The sequence below is a fragment of the Mesocricetus auratus genome, unplaced genomic scaffold (assembly GCF_017639785.1).
Source record: "Mesocricetus auratus isolate SY011 unplaced genomic scaffold, BCM_Maur_2.0 Super-Scaffold_100026, whole genome shotgun sequence".
Taxonomy (NCBI): Eukaryota; Metazoa; Chordata; class Mammalia; order Rodentia; family Cricetidae; genus Mesocricetus; species Mesocricetus auratus.
Genome location: NW_024429207.1, coordinates 15,212,252 through 15,237,079, shown reverse-complemented (window position 1 = coordinate 15,237,079; position 24,828 = coordinate 15,212,252). Strand labels below are relative to the sequence as shown.

The 24,828-nt window shown below is 37.0% G+C and overlaps 1 protein-coding gene across 1 annotated transcript in view; it reads right to left on the bottom strand.

The window, feature by feature from the left end:
• The window catches only part of Sgcz (sarcoglycan zeta), a 912,857-nt gene that overhangs the window by 96,299 nt on the left and 791,730 nt on the right, over positions 1 to 24,828 (bottom strand). Inside the window, exon 4 of the mRNA XM_005066630.4 lies at positions 2,229 to 2,316. Coding sequence (XP_005066687.1) covers positions 2,229 to 2,316 — 88 coding nt within the window. The remainder of the gene's footprint in view (positions 1 to 2,228; positions 2,317 to 24,828) is intronic.

Below are 24,828 nucleotides of genomic sequence, written 5' to 3'. Positions count from 1 at the left end.
CCCCAAAAAACACTGTTAAAAAGTTACCTGTGTCATCACATTTTTAAAAAAGAAACAGGACTAAATACATTATGAGAGTGTACTCCTCTTTAAATCTATAGGAAGGAAAACTATCTTTCCAAGACTCAAATTTTAATACATTGTGTATAATTAGGTTATGTTTACATTGACACATGGTAACAGTAATGATATACCACATTTAACTACCATCAGGAAGATAATGTGATAGGAAGTCATCTTGGAATTTTTCACAGTGTAGCAAAACATTGCAACTAAAGTTCTCATATTTACAGTTATCACCACCAAAATAATGACACATTTGACATATAACTATTGCTTTTCATTGAAAGGCACCAAAATCACTCCCATTTTTTCTTGCATTATTCAAAGTAGTGTCATGCCTATTTTAGAAAAGGAAAACCTGATCTCCAAAAGACACGTTATTGTCTTAGAATTCACTGAAGTGGTAGATATCCATATATAAGTTTGTATTCAAGACAAGTTCTCATTGTGTAGTCCTACCTGACCTGGAATTCACTATGTCGATAGGGGTGGGCTCAAGCTAACAGATAACAGTCTACCTTAACCATCTAGGTCCTGGAATTCGCTTGCCCTACCACACCTAGATATGCAAGGTTATTGAATGTGTTACAATCCACTCTAAAGAAAATGCGCTTTTGTTCTTTGTTTATTGACAGTTACAAAGGGAAATCATAATATAGGAGTCAACCACAATGTGCCCAAATCACCGATTTTAGTTTAAGTTTTTCTATTTTAAATGTATTTTTAACCACAGAAATAATTAATTAAAATTAAACATCTTTTTCTCTTTTCTCTCATTTGAATGATATTAACATTACGTTGAAAGAGTCCGCAAGAATGGGTAAAATGCAAGGAAAATATTTTCTTTACATTTCATGCATAAAAGTGTGCGGTTGAATGCAGATGACATTGTTTACACACCCTGTAATCAAACAGCTGCTTCATGCTACAGGCAAGGATTATGTAACTATTATTTGACAATGGGTTTTACAATATAGTCTGTGTGTTTTTAACTTATCTGTTGACAGTTCCACTAAGAACCACTTCAGCTATGTTGAACTGAGAAAATTCTATTCCACTAAATATTCTTAACTATGAGTAAATTTTGATTTGGAAAATGTCCTCAACTTAGGCCTAGTTCTTCCGGGCATCTTATACAATTTTGAGACAATTACAAATTGTTACTGCAATTAATATTGGTGGCTTGATGATTCTGGCACATTTATGCATGCATAGAAGTATTTGATTCCTGTAGTTTTTAGTAAATTTAATTTGAGCGCCCTTTTATAAGTATTATATTTTAGTTTATCACAAAATATGTAGTTATGACAATAGATATTTACTGCCAAATTAATCCTTTTAGCTTCAATAAAACTAATAATTTATCAAAATTCTTATATTTCTGCAAAGGAAATAGATACAGTTTTAATTCATATTTATAAATGTCTTATTATAAGTGACTATTATATTTCTAAAACTCAATTAGAAATATTGAAAATATTAACTTCTCACTAAAATAGGACAATCCATTTCTCAACATTGAAAATTGACCCTCTAACACTGTATGTATATCACACATATTATAGATGATGTAGTTAAATAGAGAAATGCAGATAATAGTGACATGTTCATGGGTCAGGCAATGACAGTACCATGTAATTTCATCACAGGCCATATATATTATATCAAAACAATTAAGCATTACATGCATATCAAATATGTATATATCATTTATATAGCTATAACTGTGTTGGATTTGTCTTTTTCTATATAAAAATTGAGTGAAATAATTACACATGCAATTTTGGTAAAATTTCAATTGCTAAATTAAAATGTATTTGATAATACAAGTAAAATAATTTAGGACTGAGGATGTCTTTTTTAAATTATTTTCTAAGATTTATTTTTCATACCAACCACAGTTTCTCTACCCTTCTGTCCTCCCATCCCCTCCTCCTACTTCTCTTCTTATACCTCATCCATTCTTAAGAAAGGGTAAGGCCACCCCATATGCTTTCTCTATCTATTTTGATATACCATGAAAATATTTCAGGGAAAAACACTACATTTTGAAACTTAGGAGTAGTAAATTGGAGAAGAAACACAGCTTCATGTATTTCAACTTTATCACAGAGTCTAAAATGGAGTAAGGACAGAATGAACAGACTTTACCTCTGAACACTCACCGACTGTCAGCTGTCCAGTGAGCTGCCCCATGTGGTTTCTGGCATTCACTGTTACATTTCTGTCAGACTGTAAGACCAGTGGACTGTCCTAGGAAACATTTATGAAACACAAATCAAACAACAGTGTGACTGGAGTCAGAACACATGCAACCATGCTGTGCATGGTCTCTCAAGTTTCTTTGCTTGAACTGGGTAAAGAGATGGTGTCTCAAAATAGGTTTGCAGTAGAATGAGATGCTTGCATGTTTATACCTAGGTATTAGCCATCTGAAGGCAGCAATTCCAATTCTACTGATGGCTCATAACCAAGGCTATAAAAATCCCCTACATCCACTTTCCTAATGGTATGTAAGCTTGTTGGCATAGAGAATCCAAAAGGGATATCTTCTAAGCAACTTTCAGACCTTATTATTAAATGAAATTTCTTCAAAATGTCCTCCTCTGATCACTGTAAGTACTGCTTGTTTCAACTCACAAACTTCCTATCCACATTTCTTTTGTTAAAGCATTTATCACATACACAACTTACTGGTCTCATGTGTTTACATGTTTATCTCCTTTTTGTTTACTTGATTGTGTCCAAAATGAAAAAGACTATGACAGTCTGCACATCTGCTATTTCTCCTAGTGCAAACAGAAAGTATTGGCTACAAGTTTATTAAGTAAAAAGCCTATACAATTAATCAGTTAGTTAATTAGTTGATTATTTAATAATCCATTTTTAGTAATTTATTCATCTTCCCTGTGTGAGAATGCTCTGTGAATTGTACAATAGATGAAGCAAGGAATTACAAGTTGGTTTCCTGAAGGTTGTTTGGTTTTCTTGTATGTGTGTTTGTTTCTGTGGGTCCCATAAGAGGCGTATCTAGGACTATAGAACATTTTAAATATCTACATGATCTAAACAATTTGATTATTGACAAATTATGCAAACATTTATGCAAAAATATTTATTATTTCTTGTGCATAATATAACTTTATAGGGTCTACCTTTAAGGAGCTTAATTTGGAAAGTTTGGTTTTTGAAAATTAAAAAAAATCTAAATTTTTTCCCATCCATTTAGTATTCCATTTCTACATTGAAATCATTACATGTGCAGTTTATTTTTATTGTTTTAAATTTGTATTTATTTTAAGAATATAAGATAAAATATTTTATCATTTCTTTCCCATCCTTCAGCTCTTTCTAGAACTTCCTCACTTCCATACCCACATAAGTTCATGTTCTTTCTCTTTCTTAAACAAAAGACAAAGAAAACAAAGGAATGAAACCCCTGGAAATCAGAGTTGGATTTGTGTTGTGTTGGCCAACTCCTCATGAAAGTGGTGTCTGCTTGAGAGTATGACTGATATACTCCCTTCTCTGGTCCCTGGGTATGTTTGGGAGAGTATGGAGTGAAGAAAAAGAATGGAAAATATGGGAATCATAACCTTAAAAAATAAAGATAAAGAATGCATATAATTAATAAAACAAATGACAGCAGATGGTGTTGAGTATGTAGGGAAAGGGGATGAGAATGAAGACACAACATATCCAAACTTATGGGACACTGAAAGCCGTGCTGAGAGGAAAGCTCATAGCACTAAGTGCCCACATGAAGAAACTAGAGAAGAGTCATACTAGAGAATTAATAGCTCAACTGAATGCTCTAGAACACAAAGAAGCAAACTCACCCAAGAGGAGCAGACACCAGGAAATAATTAAATAGAGGGCTGAAATTCATCAAGTGGAAACCAGGAAAACATTTCAAAGAATCAATGAAACAAAGAGTTGGTTCTTTGAGAAAGTTAACAATATAGACAAACATTTGTGCAAACTAACCAAAAGACATAGAGAGAGCATGCTAATTAACAAAATCAGAAATGAAAAGGGGGCCATAACAACAGACACTGAGGAAGTCCAGAGAATCATCAGGCCATACTTTGAAAATCTGTACTACACAAAATTTGAAAATTTAAAGGAAATGGACAATTTCCTGGAGAGATATCACTTGTCAAAACTAAATCAAGAACAGATAAACAATCTAAACAGACCTATAAACCTTAACAAAATAGAAGCAATCATCAAAATCTCCCAAACAAACAAAAAAAAAAGGCCAGGCCCAGAAGGCTTGAGTGCAGAATTCTACCAGAAATTCAAAGAAGAGCTAATTCCAATACTCCTCAAAGTGTTACACATAATAGAATTGGGAGGCTCACTGACAAACTTTTTACAAGGCTACAATTACCACGCTACCCAAGCCACATTAAGACACAACTAAGAAAGAGAACTATAGACCAATCGATGCCAAAAAAAAACTCAGTAAAATACTAGCAAATCGGATTCAAGAACAAATCAAAGAAATCATACATCATGATCAAGTAGGCTTCGTCCCAGGAATGCAGGGATGGTTCAACTTTAGAAAAATCTATCAATGTAATCCACCATATAAAGAAACTACAAAAGAAAAACCATGTGATCATCTCACTAGATGCTGAAAAGGCCTTTGACAAAATCCAGCACCCCTTCATGATAAAGGTCCTAGAGAGATGTGGGATAACAGGAACATACCTGAACATAATAAAAGCAATATACAGTAAATCAACAGCTAACATCAAACTAAATGGAGAGAAACTCCACGCAATTCCTCCAAAATCAGGAACAAGACAAGGCTGTCCACTCTCTCCATATCTCTTCAATACTGTACTTGAAGTTCTAGCTAGAACAATAAGACAACAAAAGGAATCAAGGGGATACAAATAGGAAAAGAAGAAGTCAAGCTTTTACTATTTGCAGATGATATGATAGATTACATAAATGATATGAAAAACTCAGGATAGTTCCAGTCTGCAATGTCACTGAAAGAGCATCTGAGAAACAGGAAAGAACCTAAGAGAGATATGCAGGGTACCCCAGAGAAGAGGAATGAGGCAAGATCTGCTGAACAGATTGGGAAGATGGCTGGATGTGTATGTGGGGGGAGTGGGATATGAGAAGAAGGGATGGGGAGAAGAGGAAGAGAGAATAGGTCATGGGGGAACAGGAAGGTTGAGTGGTGGATAGAATAGGGGGAGAACAGAATGAGAAATACTGTAACAGAGGGTGTCATAGGTTTGAAGAGAGATCTGGCATCAGTAAGACCTCTAGCGATCTAAAACGGTGACACTAAATGGCAAGCTAAGCAATAGTGGAGAGACTGCCTTAATTGCCCGTTCCTGATAATGAACTTGAAGTCTACCTTATATACCATCCTAGCACCTTCATCCAGTGACTGATGGAAGCAGAGGCAAACACCCACAATTAAACACTGAACTGAACCCATGGAGCCCAGTGACAGAGAAAGAGGAGTGATGAGCAAATGGGCAAAGAATGGGCTGGTGAAACCAGCAGAGACAGCTAATCTGAACAAGGGGGAGCTCTTGGACCCCAGACCAAGAGCTGGGAGGCCAGCATGGGTCTGATCCAGAACCCCTGAGTGTGAGAGTCATTTAGGAGGCTTGGGCAACCTATGGGGCCCTGGGCAGTAGATCAGTGTTCATCCCTGGCATACAAATGGACTTCGTGTGTCCATAACACAAAGAGGGATGCTCTCTAAGCCTGGGCTCTGAGGGGAGTGCCTGGACCCTGCCCTGAGAAAAATGACAGCCTCTGGATATCCTCTATGTGGAAGGAAGTGGAGATAGGGTGGGAGGCTGGGGAGGATGGTAAGGGGGTTGAAGAAGGAGAGGAGGGAGAGGGAACTGAGATTGACATGTGAAGCGAGGTATTTAAAAATTAAAGTAATAATAAAAATACAGGTAAGAGGAAATGATGTTGTTATAGTATAACATTAGAAATAAAAAAATCTAAAAATATTTCTCATCATTTCTCTGTAAGTGTATGGGTACTGTAGGCATCCATGTTTGAATACAACCGAATTACATTATGTCATTCCTACCATGTAAAATGTCCAAATTCTGTTGACTGCACAGATTGTCTACTAAGTTCTGTTTTAGACAAGTACTTACACCAATAAGGACAGTAAAGCATCTGATAATTACATAGAATATATTTGTGTAGCCCATACACATACACAAAACAATTATATTCTATGTTGGCAAAATAAATACAGACATTTTAAAAGAGTTCCATAAAATAGAGGCCATTAATTTTAGGGAGAGCAGGGACAGTTGTATGGAAAGGTATTGTAGGGAGAGAGGGAAGGGAGAGGTGTACTTAAAATCTGAAAAATAAACAGTGAAAAGGAGTCTATATTAAATAGTAATTTGGATGTAAGAAATAAAAGAAATGCTCCTCATAATTCAAAAGTTGTGAATAATTGACTAGTCAAATTTGAATTTTCATTACTTTTAAATATGTTATATATAGTTTTGTTTATATCCATAAAATTTATGAGATTATTTGCTTTCATTTGAATTACTAGACATACTAAAATGATCACATATGAATATAAGTATAATGAGAAGACTAGCATCCTGGTGTTTTTAAGTAATGGACTGTGGAAGTGTTATAAGTATGTTAGATCTGTATGAAAGATGTTAAGGTCAAAGGAAAGTAAATTTTAAAGGCAACAGTCAACAGGCATTTCATCTGATCTAATACAGAAGTAGACATGCTGTAACTGTGGGTTTAACTACTGTGCATTTTTGCTTACAAGATGTCAATTCACTTTTACCCTCACCATAGGAATCTTATTGAATTTCTGTCCCTGGCTCACTTCCTTTCTGCTTATTCCACTAAATTTCCTCTTAGAATTAAATTTTTATATCCAGATTAAATTTTTACTGTGATCGCAACAGCAATCTTTGTGCTCACTGGAAACATAAACAGAGCTATCAGGGGTGATGAGCAATTTTCTACAATATACTCATGTGAATAAAATCATATTATTATGCTATTCTGACTTTTAAGTTCTGTTAAGCTTAAATTTTAATATGAGTGAATATTCTGTATGAGTGCAGCATGTTCACTGGCAAATTAAATGGTGATTTTTGTACATAAATCAGCAAAGTGATTACTTTGAGGCTAGCACCACTACTTATGCATTTTAGGACCAAATCACTACCTTGGACCAATGGATTCTGAATAAATTCATTTGTGATGAAAATGATGGCAACCCAGTTGAATTATGTAACAAGAATATAATCCTGCAATGCTTTGCAATTAGTAAGTTTGTTAGTAGGTATATTTTTCAGTGTGAATCAACAGTAAATTTTTTTTGGAAACAGAAAGACATTTAGGAAATGTTACCCTAAACAAAGATTTTAACGCACATTTTTTGTGTTCCCTTTTGACTGTTTCTCCAAAGCCCTATCTGTGAGAAAATAGTTGTCATCAATGTTTTGTTTGTATTTCTTTTCTTTTTTTTTTATTCTTTTTTTTTATTTTAAATAGCTTGTTTTACATGTCAATCCCAGGTCCCTCTCCCTCCCCTCCTCCCGCACTCCCCTTCCACCCTCCCTCCCACCCTATTGCCAAATCCTTCCACATAGGGGATGTCTAGAGTCTATCATTTTACTCTTGGTAGGGTCAAGGCACTCCCCTAAGAGTCCAAGCTGAGAGAGCATCTCTCTTTGTGCTATAGGCACATGAAGACAGATTGTATACCAGGGATAGACACTGATCCACAGCTCAGAGCCCCATAGGTTGTCCAGGCCTTCTCACTGACACTCACATTTGGGGGGTCCAGATCAGTCCCATTCTGGCCTCCCCACTGTCGGTCTGGGGTCCAAGAGCACTCCCCTGTTCAGATCAGCTGTCTCTGCTGGTTTTGCCAGCCCATTCTTTGCCAATTTGCTCATCATTCCTCTCTCTCTGTCACTGGGTTCCTTGGGTTCAGTTCAGTGCTTATTTGTGTGTTTGCCTCTGCTTCCATCAGTCCCAGGATGAAGGCTCCCGGATAGTTATAGACATCAAGTTCATTATCAGGAATGGGCATTCGAGGTGGTCCTTCCACTATTGCTTAGCTTGCCAATTGATGTTATCCCTTTAGATCACTCGAGGTCACTCTGGTGCCTGATCTGTCTTCGATCCTATGATTCCCTCTTCCCCCTATTCTACCCCCACCCCCTCAACTTCCTGTTCCCCCATGACCAACTCCCTTCCTCTTTACCCCCTCTATTCTTCCCAGGTCCCACTACCCCCCCCTCGCCCTGTTCCCCATCCATTCAGAGGATCTTGTCTCCATCCTCTTCTCTTGCGTACTATGCATATATGCATATCTTTTAGGCTCTTTCCTGTTTCCCAGACTCTCTATCTGTGGAAGTGCAGACTGGCACTATCCTGATCCATATCTAAAATCCATATATGAATGAGTACATACCATGTTTGTCTTTTTGCGACTGGGTTACCTCACTCAGGATGGTTTCTTCCAGTGCTATCCATTTCCCTGCGAATTTCAAGATTCCATTGTTTTTTTCTGCTGAGTAATACTCCATTGTGTAAATGTACCACATTTTCTCTATCCACTCTTCAGTTGAGGGGCATCTAGGTTGCTTCCAGGTTCTGGCTATTACAAACAATGCTGCTATGAACATAGTGGAGCAGATGCCCTTGTTGTATGAACCTGCCTCATTTGGATAAATGCCTAAGAGTGGAATTGCTGGGTCTAGTGGTAGATTAATTCCCATTTTCCTGAGGAATCTCCATACTGATTTCCAAAGAGGCTGTATGAGTTGGCATTCCCACCAGCAGTGGAGGAGCGTTCCTCTCTCTCCACATCCCCTCCAGCATAAATTGTCTTCGGTGTTTTTGATTCTAGCCATTCTGACAGGAGTAAGATGGTATCTCAGAGTTGTTTTGATTTGCATTTCCCTGATGGCTAAGGATGTTGAGCACTTTCTTAAGTGTCTCTTGGCCATTTTAGCCTCCTCTACTGAGAATTCTCTATTTAGCTCTGTACCCCACCTTTCAAGTGGATCCTTTGGTGTTTTGGAGACTTGTTTCTTGAGTTCTTTGTAAATTTTGGAGATTAGCCCTCTGTCAGATGTAGGGTTAGTGAATATCTTTTCCCATTCTGTGGCCTGCCTTTTTGTCTTTTTGATTGTGTCCTTTGCCTTACAGAAGCTTTTTATTTTCTTAAAAAAAATTTCTTGATATTTTCTTCTATTCCCGTGCTCCAATCTGAGAACACTAGTACCCAGTCTTAGAGATTAAATGAAACAGAGCACTATCCTCTTATGTTTCATAATTTCTATAAAAATAAAGGAGAAATATTATATGATATTACCTCAGGGATCAACAATGATACTGCCAGTGCTTTGAAAGTGTTTAAATAGTCAATGTGTTATACTGCACACTTCACTAATGTAGGAATCTGATTTTATTAACATGGACCCCAGCTAAGGCTGAATCACCGGCCCAGACTGCTTGGGCTAGGACGACATCCTGGCTCTGGGTGGAAGGAATGGTCACACAGGTGGGAATGGTTCTGGCATCAGCATGCCTCCCGGATACCACCAAGGCCTCAAGCTGAGGCCCCAGTCCTGGGGTCAAGGACCCAGGCACGGTTTTTGGCAGCAGCCCCTGCTGTGTCATGACCAACAATGGGAGTGTTTCCTAGATGTATCCTTAGGCTATAGGCATCTTACATAATATTTATTGTGAAATACTCCAGGGAATTTCTCACAAAAAAAGAGGGAGGTAGATTTTAATTAAAGGACTTTTCTGCTTCTATTGAGATTACCATATGTTTTAGTCACTTTTCTATTGCTGTGGAGAGACGCCATGATGAAGGCAAATCTTATAAAAGAAAACATTTAATTGTGGTCTTGCTAGCAATTTCAGAGGCTTAGTTCATTATCATCATGAAGGAGAGCGTGGTGGGATACAGGCAGGCATGGTACAAGAGAAGTAGCTGAGAATTCGATACATATCCTGGTCCTCAGGTATCATGAATAGATGCTGGGCATGGCATGGACTTTTTAAACCTTGAAGACTACCCATTGTGACATACTACCTCCCTCTAACCATTTAAATAGTGTCTCTTCCTAGTTGACTAAACAGTCAAATAAATGATTTTTAAGGGGCTATTTTTATTCAAACCACCACTCTTTATGATTTCTGTCCTTGAGACCATTTTATGATGAATTACTTTTATTGGTTTACCTATGATGAACTAAATACACCTGGAATGAAACTAATTTACCATGGTGAATATGCTTTCAAGCATTCTTGAATATCACTTGCAAATATTTTATATATACTTAAAATATTTTATGTGTCTATGATTATCAGGGAAGTCAGTTGTATTATTTTATTACTTCTTTATCTAGATTTGAATCCATTTAATGATGATACTTGGAGTTTATAAGCTTATATTTCTGTTTTAGGTAATAATTTGAAGTTTTGATATTGGTTCTTTGAATATCTGATAGATTTCTGCTTGTAATCAATATTGATAAAGGTTTACTTTTAGATGGTGTATTTTAATTACTAGTTCAGTCTTATTTATTATTGTAAGTTGTTTTGAATTACATATGTCATTGTGGATTTTTATAGGATATATTCATCTAGAAATTCAACTACTCTTTTATTTCCGTGTTAATGGGATATTAATTCTTAAGATATCTTCTCATAATATTCTGCATTTCATTGGTAAATGTTAGACTGTCTCCCTTTTAATCTCTTGTTTGGCTCTGCATGAAGGGGAAATTAAGGCAGGAACTCAAGGTAGGAACCTGGAGTCAGAGAAATCATAGTGGAGTAGAGTTTACTGGTTTGCTCCATTTGGCTTCTCTTTCTTATTTGCTTTGGTATACAGCCCCAAGTCACTTCACCCATATCTGACTGATCCTTCCCTCCTGTTTCATTAATCAAGTAAATTTCATCAGAATTGCTTACAGACCAGTGTTACTGGAGCAAATTTCTGAAATGAGGTTCTTTCTTTCCAGATACAGCAGGTTTATGTCAATTTACAAACACACACACACACACACACACACACACACACACACAAACCCAAGATACTTAGGTTTTCACATTTTCACATACTCTGATAGAATATCCTTGTTGACTCATTTTCTTCAATGATAATTTTGTGTGGATATATTTTCTTTTTTGCATTTATAGAAATTTCAAATTATTTTTACAATCCTACATTATTGTCCAACCTCCCAACCTTCCTTGTGTCAATCACTTTCATATAAAAGATGCTTTCTTTATTATTATAATTTTTATTATCATTGATTTTATTTTTATGTGTATGGAAGTTTTGTCTACATATATGCCTGTGCATCTTTCAGGGACCAGAAAAGGGGGTTTAGTTTTCCTAGAAATGAAGTTGCAGACTATTGTGAGCAACCGTCTTGGTGCCAAGAATCAAACCAGGTTCATCTTAAAGAATAGCATGTGATTTTGACCACTGTATCAATTCTTCAGCCTCGTGAATTGTATTTTTGAGTACACCATTTTATGTTGTTTTTCAGCACACTTTATTAGATATAAGGAGCTCAGAACAACCACATTCTCTTCACTCTTATTTTATATAGTGTTGCTTTCTAAGTAATTTTAATGTACACTTATACATTTACAGTATATATTAGCATCCTAGAATTAAAACAAAACAAGATAAATAATACTTCCTTTTTGTTAGAGGTTCATTGTAACATTTTATTTTATGACGTGAGACACTTTAACTTTCTTAGCTTCATTTCACACCATGAAACTTATTTGTTTCCCTTATGTCTCTTCATCCATACCTTTAGTTTCTTTTTGTCTAAACTCATGTCCACTTCTCATTATCTGGCTTGATGACAGTTGAGATACAGCACAAGGCTGCATTCCATGGGCATCTCTCTTCGCCTTGCAGCTAACTTCCAGCTCCTGCCTTCAACTTCCTTTAACAGTCAGCCTGATACCTGTTACAGTATTTGCTACAGGCATTTTGTTTTGCGCAATCTTTCATGTGTCCAAGTCTTCCACTTGATTGGACTATCCTGAGAATGGATTGTGTTGTTTATTCCTTTTCTTTATGCAGACTTTTCAACATAGGTTTTTTAATGTTTGACACATGGTTTAAGGTTAACAGACACAATTTGAATGACTGTGCAGAACACATCTACAATGCAAACACTTGGATGAGCTCTCTTAGCACTTCTGGATTTGTGTTTAGATCACAGACACCTTAGGGGTCTTGCTGTCACTTCTGCTTCTCTTTAGTTGTTTTGTTTTTAAAATCCTCTTCTCTAGGAGATTTCTGCAATTCTATTTAAATTGAGCAAGCTGAATCACAGGGTTTAATTTGTATTCCTCTTCTCTGCACTGTATGCAGTAACTTAATTTTTTTCTCTATTTCCTTTCTTACTTGACCTACAGAAGAACTTGCAAAACAGGTAACTAAAAATTCTTTGCTTAATAACAAGATTATTGGAAATTTAATTTCTCTCAGCAAGCAAATGATATAATTGCTGAAATTGTTATTTTAAATATAGAGGTATAGATTGTTAAGAAAGTGTAGTCAGATTCCTGGTTAATAATTTTAATAGAGTGTGAAATAGTATAGAGAAAGTATGTATTGAAACTCAGCTTTGCATACATTTCTAGTCCAATATTCTTACTGAGAATTTCCCGCAGTGATGTTGACTCTTAGGAATATTTCTGTACATTGAAGTTCTTGTATGTTCACTCCTGCCTCTTTGTTGTTACACAGTGGCCATAGTCATATAGATAAGCTTCTTTTGGCCTTTCCTTACCCATATCCCACTGATAAATGCATATCAAGCATTGTCATCCAGAGAAGTTTTACCCATTGCTTTCAATTACAGGAGAACCTCTGAATCAGCCCATTCCTCCATCTTTCAAATGTCTTAACTTTACCTATGGGTAGCCTTACAGATGAATTTTTTTAATGAGTAAGGACCCTGAATGAAAAGCAAATCATCTCTACTCCCCAAAAAAGAGATTCATGTAAGTAAGGTGTTGCTATTTTCTATCAATTAGATGTGCAACAGTACTAGTGGTCCCTCTTTGCTTGGTCATGGCTTGTAGCACCAGAAACATTTCTTCGTCTTTTACTTCCGCTCAAAGCATTGTGTCCATTTTCACTGCAGATGTCCCTTCAGTCTTTCTAGGACATTGCCTTTGCACTAGCCCCAGATGTAACCTCAGTTCACTGTGCCCATTAAATTCTACAGATTTGCACTGTGTTAGGAAGTAGAATGTAATTCTACAAGGTGTGTCACATAGAAATTTTAGAGCATTTGTTTAAAATTTTTCTGTTACATACAGTAGGGTGGACAATCCAGAGATCACGTAATTAGATATGACAGATTGATCGATATTTCTATTTTTAATCAACTAAATTAGTAAATTTTTCTGGAATTGGAATGATAATAATGAGTGTGTATATGCTTGTGGGGGCAAACTGATACAGAAACAAAGAGAGACTATTAGGTATATTATTTGTATGTGAAAAACTTCATGCTTTAGGTATACAATGAAAGAAGAAGAATAAAGCATATTCATTAAGTTAGTTTACTTTTCTTTTCATAGAACTTGGCAATTTAGAAAAGTAAGTTCCCTGACTCTAATTTTTACTTTTCAAATGCAACACAGCTAAATGAGAAAAATCAAGTTTCTCAATAAGATATATGTGCTTTCAAGGGGATCTTTAATTTCAAGTAGGGAAAGAGATAATGAGTTTTAGATTATTTTTCCCAAGAAATATCTTCATTCATGTAGCTAAGTTTTCACTACTTGAAAAATAAGCACACAGCTTCTTTCTCTTAAACTAAAGTAGGCTTATTAAATCTCCAAGTATTTGAAAATGTTAGAACCAAGTTTTCCGTTTACTTTATGTTGATTGTATACTTCAAATTTCTTCCTGAATGAAAAGAAGAAACTCAGAGATATGTTTTTGTATTTTTTCCTGTTTTTGTTATTGTGATGAAACACTATGACAAAACAAAATCCAGAAGATTGTATTTGGTTTACAATTGCAGAGGGTTACTGTCCTTAATTGGGGGGACAGCATAGTAGTAATTAGTAGGCATGACTTAGAAATAGAAAATGAAAAAGTCACCAAGTACAACTACTTGGTGCTTTTGGAATGAAGTTCTATAAGATCAATATAAAACATTTTAGCCAATTTAGCCCTTGCCTTCTCAGTCTTTCTTGTCTCTCTGTCTCTCTGTCTCTCTGTCTCTCTCTCTCTCTGATGAAAGTTTAAAAAACTTAAGGTACATTTATTGATTTTTCTTTAGATTTTGTATTTAAATTAGAAACTAGGTTGCTTCACATGTCAATCCATGCTCCTTCTCCCTCCCCTCCTCTCATGCATCTCCACCAATCCCCCTAACCCCCCACCAAATTCCTACTCCATTCCCCAGGAGGGTAAGGCCCTCCATGGTGGATATCCAAAGTCTGTAATTTCGTTCAGGGCAGGGCCTAGCCCTCCCTCAAAAATTCAGTCTGAGAGAGTACCCCTCATTTTGGGATGGGTACCCAAAGTCCATTTGTATGCCATGGATAAATACTGATCTACTACCCAAGGCCCCATAGGTTGCCTAGGCCTCATCACTGACATCCACATTCAGGGGCTCTGGATTAGTCCCATGCTGGCCTCCCAGCCATCAGTCTGGGGTCCAAGAGCTCCCTCTTGTTTAGGTCAGCAGTTTCTGTGGGTTAAACAAGCCAAGTCTTGACCCCTTTGCTCATCAGTCCTCCTTCTCTGACATTGGGTTCCAGGAGTTCATTTCAGAGTTTAGCTGTGGGTGTCTATTGTTGGCTGAAGGTTTTAGGATGGCATATAAGAAAGGAGTCAAACTCATTATCAGGGAGGGGCATTTAAGGTAGTCTCTCCACTATTGCTTAGTTTGCCAGTTGGTGTCATCCTTGTAGATCTCTGGAAATCTCATTAGTGCCAGAACTCTCCTCAAGCCTATAATGACTCCCTCTAGTCTGCGAAACATGTATGACTCAACGAGAGACATGGATGGTACCCCAGATCAGGGGATTGAGGCAAGATCTCCTAAGCAGATTAGGAGCATGGGGGGAGGGGAGAGGGAGTCAGGAAAAAGAGAGGGGGAGAAGAGGAGGGGAGGGGAGGACATGGAGTACCAGGAAGTTTGAGGTGGGGGGAAGAATAGAGTAGAGAAGGATGAGAGGTACCATAACAGAAGGTACATTTATTGTAAGAACCAATTCCTCATTTGTATAAGATATAGCTTCACTCTGATCTTACCTAACTCTTTTGTTTTCAGATAAGAACTTCAACCTTTGTACAATGCCAAAATCACTGTAATCTTCATTTCTCAGTTCCTAAACATAAGTATCTGCCACAAAACTAACAATACAAGAATTGTTATTTACCATATTCTACATGACAAGTTATGTTATCAAACTCTTTGAAATTACTGCTATTAAGAATCTCAGTAAAGAAAAAAATGTGTATAGATAATTTGAACAATAGATTCTACATAAGCATGCAGAATGTTACTTCATTGTCAGTATCTTTCAAAATAATTATTCCATTCTATTTATTATAGTTATCATCTTTATGCTTATATAATATGAAGTGATATTAGCCAGAAATCTGCTTTTAATTTAAAACAATTTTCACAAAAAAGTTTGCTTTTATTTCATGATATTGTTATGAAAATCTATATGGTCAATTTTATTAGAACTTTATTTGGGAAAGTGTTATTTCTTTCATTATGGATAATTTTCTAAAATTATATTACACAAGCAACTACAGTTCCTCTCCTGTTCATGGTTGAAGGTAAAAATGGAATAAAAGGATAAACATTTATTGAGTTGAGTTTAAAATTTAGTGTTTCTTCTCATATTGCCCCATTTTTCTGTTATTCTTAAATGCCTGTCTTGGTATTCTCAGTAATGTTAAGATAAAACTATCAATGGTGTGGAATTTTCTTGCTTTGGATAGAAATTTACATGGCAGTGTATTTAGAACAATGCAGTAAAATGAATAGCCCAGATGAAGAAAGCAACTGATAACAAGTAGTAACACGGATGTTACAAAAAGGGGAAAGAAGATTCAGTGTTGATGAGACCGCAGCCTGGTACTTCTGTCTTGAGAACAGTGTGGAGAATTCTCAAAGAACTGTAAGCAGATCTATCATAGGACCCAATGCCTTTACAATTTTTTGACATATACCTAAAGGGCTCAACATCGTTTTTGACACTGACTTGCTCAGCCATGTTTATTTCCCTTCTATTCACAATAGCTAGAATATAGAAGCAAACTAAATGTCCTTCAATTGATGAGTGGGTAGGAAAATGTGGGAATGAATTTATAATGTAATTTCATTTAGTTGTAAAGAAACTGATGGAACTAAAAAACTATTCTGGGTGAGGTGGTCTACAACAAGAAATACAAATGCCCCATAAACTCTTCTATTCGTTGGTCATAGCTCTGGATTTTTAGATGTAAGAGCATAACTGAAGTAACAATAAAACCAGGACCAAGAGATGCTGGGGAAGGAGCTCTAAAGTGAGTGCTATAAGGCACATATGCTATTAGGAGGGAAATGGGAAAATAGGGTGGCTTTACCTAGGGTTGCATAATTACAGAGAGAGCAAGAGACAGGCAGGGAGGCAGGTAGATTGACAGATGGACAGACAGACAGACAGAAGTACACATACACTTACTCACACACAACACACACAAACACACACACACACAGAGAGAAGGAGAGAGAGGAGGAGGAGAGAGAGAGAGAGGGGGGTGAGGGAGGGAGGGAGGGAGGCGGGCAGGGAGGGAGGGAGGGAGAGAGAGGGAGAGAGAGGGGGAGGGAGAGAGAGGGAGGGAGAGGGGGGAGAGAGAGAGAGAGAGAGAGAGAGAGAGAGAGAGAGAGAGAGAGAGAGAGAGAGGGAGGGCAGGAGGGAGGGAGCGAGAGAAGAGAGACTAGTGAGAGACAGAGAGAGAGAACCCCAAGGGTGTTTGAAAAGTAGTACATTGTTTTATGTTTACTGAAAAGTGGAACTAAACATCGTTATTCTCAGTGAGGTAACCTAATTACATAAATGGAGTCATGACATATTTGATGACAATGCTTTCCCTAGGGGCTAGATTATGTAACCCAAATTCCCAGTATTATGCATGGGATACTTCATTTCAAGGTTTTGTTAGAGCCATGAAAGAGCATCCCAAAGAATGGAGGATGCTTGGCTGCCTCTTCCCCTCCACCACCAAATCACAATGGTAAGATCCTATTGAGAAGATAACACATACTTTGAGTAAAGGAAGACTTGAGCTGGAAGGGACCTCAAAGCTCCTCCCTGAGGGCTAATCCTTAGAGTAACTAAAGATGCTATGCAAACTGCCAAGGAAGAAAAGCAAGACATTCAGCTGTAGTTTACATTTCTTAACTTGCTTCAGGCAACTTTTATCATCTTAACATGTGAGGATTACCTGTACAATGCGTGGGAATAAAAAAGGGAAGGCTCACATTATAGCAATTATTAAAGAATATGGCATGATTTTCTTTATGTGGACAAACTAGCATCTAAAAATAATTAGACTTTTCAATTATATAATGTGAATGCAAAAGCAGGGAATGTTTCAAACTTCACAAAGTGCATAGTAAGAAGCTTAAACATTATCATCTCATGTTTTTGGCTGTGTTTTCCTCTTTGGTTTCAAAGGATGCCAAAAGATACTTTGCAAACTTCAACAATTTACTTTGAAGACTATATTTTATAATAAAAGTAAATTTTCATGAAATATTTCAAATTTATCACAGATAAAACATACTTGTCCTATTAGGGAAGTATATGTATACATGTAGACTTAAGGAGTTGGAAAATTAGATGTTTTTATGTAATCACAGAGGATAAGTATAGCATAAGGGACTAGGGTGATGGAAAGGCTCTTCCTAAGAAGGCAAAATAGAATAGATATGCATGGAAGGGGAACATAATGGAATGGATTATCAAATGGGGAGGGGGAGGAAAGTGGGTAAGGGAGGAGTTACAGAGCTTGGAGCTAAAACTAAAGGTCATTTGAGTTGTCTTATCAAAAAAGATTTTTAAAATATATACATATATAGAAGAAATATAAATGAAAACGCCAAATAAAATGGGAGACAAAGCCCGACTAGACCTGTCTTTCTATCGAATGAAACTTTCAGAGCAGGTAATGGCTTTCATTTAATTGAGTTGTTGGCCAATGGGCCACCATTGAAATCCCTAAGCAACCCAGACCATTGCCAAGACCTTCCTCTTCACAAGCTGGGGGAAAGACCCTATTGCTACAACACCTAAACAATTCATTAAACATGGAAAAGTTGAGCAGGTGCCTACATAAATCCTTCTCACTTATGGAACACTATTCATGGTACTGAATGCTATTCTGCATGCTACCAGTTCTAAAACCTTCAGTCTACAATGGTGACCTACATGTCAGACATGTTGGTACAATAGTGTCACAAAATGTGTGGGACAAACCAACCAGTATCTGATTGGATTTAAAGCACACTCCGTGTGATGGAACCTATGCCTGACACTGCTCAAGTGGCCTAGAATCTGAGCCCAGGTAGGTCATTGTCTTAGGGAATGCCAAATGTTACTGTTTTGCTAAAGGACTGTAGCAATAACAGGACTCCTAATGATTTTTTGCCTCACTCATAGATCAGGGTCCTATTTAACCACTATTAAGTTTGAAGGCTCCTCCTACAGTAAGTGGGAACTAACACCTACTAGTTAATATTCTATTAATAAATTCATTTTAAATAAAAACAGAAAAAGAAATAGTTACAATATTTTTTGTTCTCTACTGCCATAAGCTATAGGGTACAGCTTCTGAGTAACAAATTTCTTCTACTGTAGATGTTCACAGGCACATATTAAGCACAATCAGGTGAGCTTGTTTTACTGAACAATGAACAATAGTGGCACATAATAAAAATGAATGTCTGGAAAGCTGAAGATTTATTAAAACATAGTATTTAATTTGTCTCTACTTGTCTTACATTTTCCATTGATTTCTGTCCAAAAGAACTTCAATACAAGATGAATGGTTTACTCCCATCTATTATAGAACCAATTAGCTACAGAGAATTATTGAAGAAATTGATGCACAAGTTTATTTTACATTTTATTTCATTTTGATTATTTAAAACTTAATATCCACTGGTAGCTAGTAGCATAGTACTGAAAATTATAGCACTGACAATATAAAACCATCAATTCTTATAATGAATAAATTAAAGTCTGTTCTTTAAATTTTATATTCAACTTTAAAAATCATTTACTTTTTATCACCATACTCAAGATATTTTCTTATATTTAGTCTTTGCCTTTTCTCCCATAGTCCAATTTAAAACCTCAAGAAGTTTTGAATGAAAAATATAAATATCATTTATCATCATGGAAAAGACAGCATGATAAATGGGGATAAAGCCTAACATTTTTCTGAATGAATGCTGCATAGACCATTTATAATATTTAATCAAAAACTGAAGGGCACAGAACTCAGATGAAAGTGAATTTTGATGGATATAATTTACACAATTAAACATTAACTAGGTCACAAAAAGTTAAAAAAGAAAAATCAAGGCATCCCTTATCACTGACATTTTATTAGCCCTCATATGCATTGAATACTTAAATGGTTTTTCTTCATTCTTTGTCTTTTTTTGTTTCTCAGAAAAGTCTGAGTCTATTCAAAATTCATCAATTCTCTAAGAAGACACACTCTCATATATTGTGATTTCATTTCATAAAGACTAACCTGTAACAGAGATCAGTCCAAAATTTCACCATAGTTTTATATTCTGAGCAGATTCATACTTAAGTATATTTGAGAATATAAAGTTAATATCTCAAATAAATTTGGCCTAGTGTATTGACTTAGTGAATAATTGCACCACTGTTAGGTGTTAAGGGATTCCTGCATTTGGTCTGAGAAGTAATTCAAAGATAACTATTTTGAATGACAACTAATATGCAAATCTCTAAAGCCTCATCACTCATACCCAGATGTAGCATCATGGTGGTTTACTTGTCTAAATGCTATATCTGATTTTTTTCCGAAGTAGGCATTGTGCCATAAATATTTGTTCACCGGAACAGGCAATCTGGAGCTGCAGTTCATTTGCATTGTTAACAAGGTGTTTCCAGAGAGCGCTTTTTATGAGGGCTGCATATTCATTTTCAACTATTGATGATCACTAAGTGACAGACTATTGACACATTGACTTTGAGGCAGGTATTTTTCAATATAGCTGATGATATAGTGTTATTATCATATTATATTATTATCATATTGGTGGATAGAAGACATCTCATTGTACACTTCATTGGTATCAGATAGTGTTTGATGATGCAGTGACTTGGGGTGTGTGCATTTTGGGGGGGGATGAGTGTGTATTCAGGTGGACTTCACATAGTATTGAACAACAATGTCTAATTTCATGCATAGCTCTTTCTTTCTTTTGTTATTTTTTGGTTTATCGAGACAGGGTTTCTCTGTATTGTTTTAGAGGCTGTCCAGGAATTCGCTCTATAGACCAGGCTGGCCTTGAACTCACAGAGATCTGCCTGCCTCTGTCTCCTGTGTTCTGGGATTAAAGGTTTGTGCCACCAATGCCTGGTGCATAGCTCTTTCTTTTTTTTAATATTTTTTATCATTTTTATTTTAATTTTAAATAGCTCGTTTTACAGGTCAATCCCAGTTCCTTCTCCCTCCCCTCCTCCCGCACTCCCCGTCCCCCCCACCCTCCCACCCTATTGCCAAATCCTTCCACATAGGGGATATCTAGAGTCTGTCATTTTACTCTTGGTAGGGTCAAGGCACTCCCCTAAGAGTCCAGGCTGAGAGAGCATCCCTCTTTGTGCTATAGGCACACAAAGACGGTTTGTATCAGGGATAGACACTGATCCACAGCTCAGGGCCCCATAGGTTGCCGAGGCCTTCGCGCTGACACTCACATATTGGGGGTCCAGATCAGTCCCATGCTGGCCTCCCCACTGTCGGTCTGGGGTCCAAGAGCACTCCCCTGTTCAGATCAGCTGTCTCTGCTGGTTTCCCCAGCCCATTCTTTGCCAATTTGCTCATCACTCCTCTCTCTCTGTCACTGGGTTCCTTGGGTTCAGTTCAGTGATTAATTGTGTGTTTGCCTCTGCTTCCATCAGTCACAGGATGAAGGCTCCCGGATGGTTATAGACATCAAGTTCATTATCAGGAATGGACATTCGAGGTGGTCTCCACTATTGCTTAGCTTGCCAATTGGTGTTATCCCTTTAGATCACTAGAGGTCACTCTGGTGCCTGATCTGTATTCGATCCTATGATTCCCTCTTCCCCCTATTCTACCCCCACCCCCTCAACTTCCTGTTGCCCCATGATCAACTCTCTTCCTCTTCACCCCCTCTCTTCTTCCCAGGTCCCACTCCCCCCTACCCCTCGCCGTGTTCCCCATCCATTCAGAGGATCTTGTCTCAATCCTCTTCTCTTGGGTACTATGCATGTTGAGCACTTTCTTAAGTGTCTCTTGGCCATTTTAGCCTCCTCTACTGAGAATTCTCTATTTAGCTCTGTACCCCACCTTTTAATTGGATCCTTTGGTGTTTTGGAGACTTGTTTCTTGAGTTCTTTGTAAATTTTGGAGATTAGCCCTCTGTCAGATGTAGGGTTAGTGAATATCTTTTCCCATTCTGTGGCCTGCCTTTTTGTCTTTTTGACTGTGTCCTTTGCCTTACAGAAGCTTTTTAGTTTCAGAAGGTCCCATTTGTTAATTGTCGATCTCAGTGCCTGTGCCACTGGTATTATGTTTAGGAAGTGGTCTCCTGTACCAACTGGTTGAAGAGTATCTCCCACTTCTCTTCTAAAAGTTTCAGTGTGGCTGGATTTATGTTGAGATCTTTGATCCATTTGCACTTAAGTTTTGTACAAGGCAATAAACATGGATCTATCTGCAGTCTTCTGCATACCAGTACCCAGTTATGCCAGCACCACTTGTTGAAGATGCTTTTTTTTTCCATTGTATAGTTTAGCTTCTTTGTAAAAAATCAAGTGTTCATAGGTGTGTGGATTAAAATTAGAGCTTTCGATTCGGTTCCATTGGTCTACCTGCCTATTTTTGTGCCAATACCAAGCTGTTTTCAGGACTATAGCTCTATAATAGAGCTTGAAGTCAGGTATGGTGATGCCTCCTGAAGTTCCTTTATTGTATAGGGATGTTTTAGCTGGGCCTTTTGTTTTTCCATATAAAGTTGATTAATGTTCTTTCCAGGTCCTTGAAGAATTGTGATGGAAATTTGATAGGGATTGCATTGAATCTGTAGACTGCTTTTGGCAAGATTGCTATTTTTATTATGTTGATCCTACCAATCCAAGAGCATGGGAGATCTTTCCATTTTCTGGTATCTTCTTTGATTTCTTTCTTTAAGGACACAAAGTTCTTGATATACAGGTCTTTCACTTCCTTGGTTAACATTATCCCCAGATATTTGATGCTGTTTTTGGCTATTGTAAAGTGTGATGTTTCTCTGATTTCTTACTCAGTCACTTCATCATCTGCATATAATAGGGCCACTGATTTTTTTTAGTTTACCTTGTATCCTGCCCCATTGCTGAAGGTGTTTATCAGCTCTAGGAGTAACCTTGTGGAGTTTTTTGGGTCACTTATGTAAACTATCATATCATCTGCAAATAGTTAAAGTTTGACTTCTTCTTTTCCTATTTGTATCCCCTTTATCTCCTTTTGTTGTCTTATTGCTGTAGCTAGAACTTCAAGTACAATATTGAAGAGATATGGAGAGAGTGGACAGCCTTGTCTTGTTCCTGATTTTGGAGGAATTGCGTGGAGTTTCTCTACATTTAGTTTGATGTTAGCTGTTGGTTTACTGTATATTGCTTTTATTATATTCAGGTATGTTCCTGTTATCCCTGATCTCTCTAGGACCTTTATCATGAAGGGGTGCTGGATTTTGTCAAAAGCTTTTTCAGCATCTAGTGAGATGATCATGTGGTTTTTCTTTCGCAGATTGTTAATATGGTGGATTACATTGATAGATTTTCTAATGTTGAACCATCCCTGCATTCCTGGAATGAAGCCTACTTGATCATGGTGGATGATTTTTCTGATGTGTTCTTGAATCCGGTTTACGAGTATTTTATTGAGTATTTTTGCATCAATGTTCATGAGGGAAATTGGTCTATAGTTCTCTTTCTTAGTTGTGTCTTTGTGTGGCTTGGGTATCAAGGTAATTGTAGCCTCGTAGAAAGAGTTTGGCAGTGAGCCTCCTGCTTCTATTGTGTGGAATACTTTGAGGAGTATTGGAATTAGCTCTTCTTTGAATTTCTGGTAGAATTCTGCACTGAAGCCATCTGGGCCTGGGCTTTTTTTGTTTGGGAGACTTTTGATGACTGCTTCTATTTCATTAGGGGTTATAGGTCTGTTTAGATTGTTTATCTGTTCTTGATTTAGTTTTGGCAAGTGATATCTATCCAGGAAATTGTCCATTTCCTTTAAATTTTCAAATTTTGTGGAGTACAGATTTTCAAAGTATGCCCTGATGATTCTCTGGATTTCCTCAGAGTCTGTTGTTATGTCCCCTTTTTCATCCCTGATTTTGTTAATTAGCATGCTCTCCCTCTGTCTTTTGGTTAGTTTGGACAGAGGTTTATCTATTTTGTTGCTTTTCTCAAAGAACCAACTCTTTGTTTCATTGATTCTTCTCACTGTTTTTCTGGTTTCTACTTGATTGGTTTCAGCCCTCAATTTTATTATTTCCTGGCGTCTGCTCCTCCTGGGGGAGTTTGCTTCTTTTTGTTCTAGAACATTCAGCTGTGCTATTAATTCTCTAGTATGAATGTTCTCCAGTTTTTTCATGTGGGCACTTAGTGCTATAAACTTTCCTCTCAACACTGCTTTCAAAGTGTCCCATAAGTTTGTGTATGTTGTGTCTTCATTCTCATTGAAATCAAGGAAGTCTTTAATTTTTTTTTATTTGTTCCTTTACCCAGGGATGGTGCAATTGTGCATTGTTCAATCTCCATGAGTTTGTAGGGTTTCTGCGATTTGTGTTATTGTTGAATTCTAATGTTAATGCATGGTGGTCTGATAAGATGCAGGGGGTTATTCCAATTTTTTTGTATCTGTGGAGATTTGCTATGTTTCCTATAATGTGGTCAATTTTAGAGAAGGTTCCATGTGGTGCCGAGAAGAAGGTATATCCCTTTGTATTTTGGTGGAATGTTCTATAGATGTCTGTTAAACCCAGTTGGGTCATAACTTCTATTAGTTCTTTTGTTTCTTTGTTGAGTTTCTGTCTGGAGGTCCTGTCTAGCGGTGAGAGCAGAGTGAAGTTTCCTACTATTAGTGTGTGATATTTTATGTGCATTTTGAGCTTTAGTAAAGTTTCTTTCACGAATGTAGGTGCCTTTGTATTTGGGGCGTAGATGTTTAAAATTGAGACTTCGTCTTGATGTATTTTTCCTTTCATGAATATGAAGTGTCCTTCTTCATCTCTTTTGATTGATTTTAATTTGAAGTCTAATTTGTTAGATATTAGGATTGCTACACCCGCTTGTTTCTTTGGACCGTTTGATTGGAAGATCTTTTCCCAGCCCTTTACTCTGAGATAACGTCTGTCTTTGATGTTGAGATGTGTTTCTTGTATGCAGCAGAAGGAAGGGTTCTGTCTTCGTATCCATTCT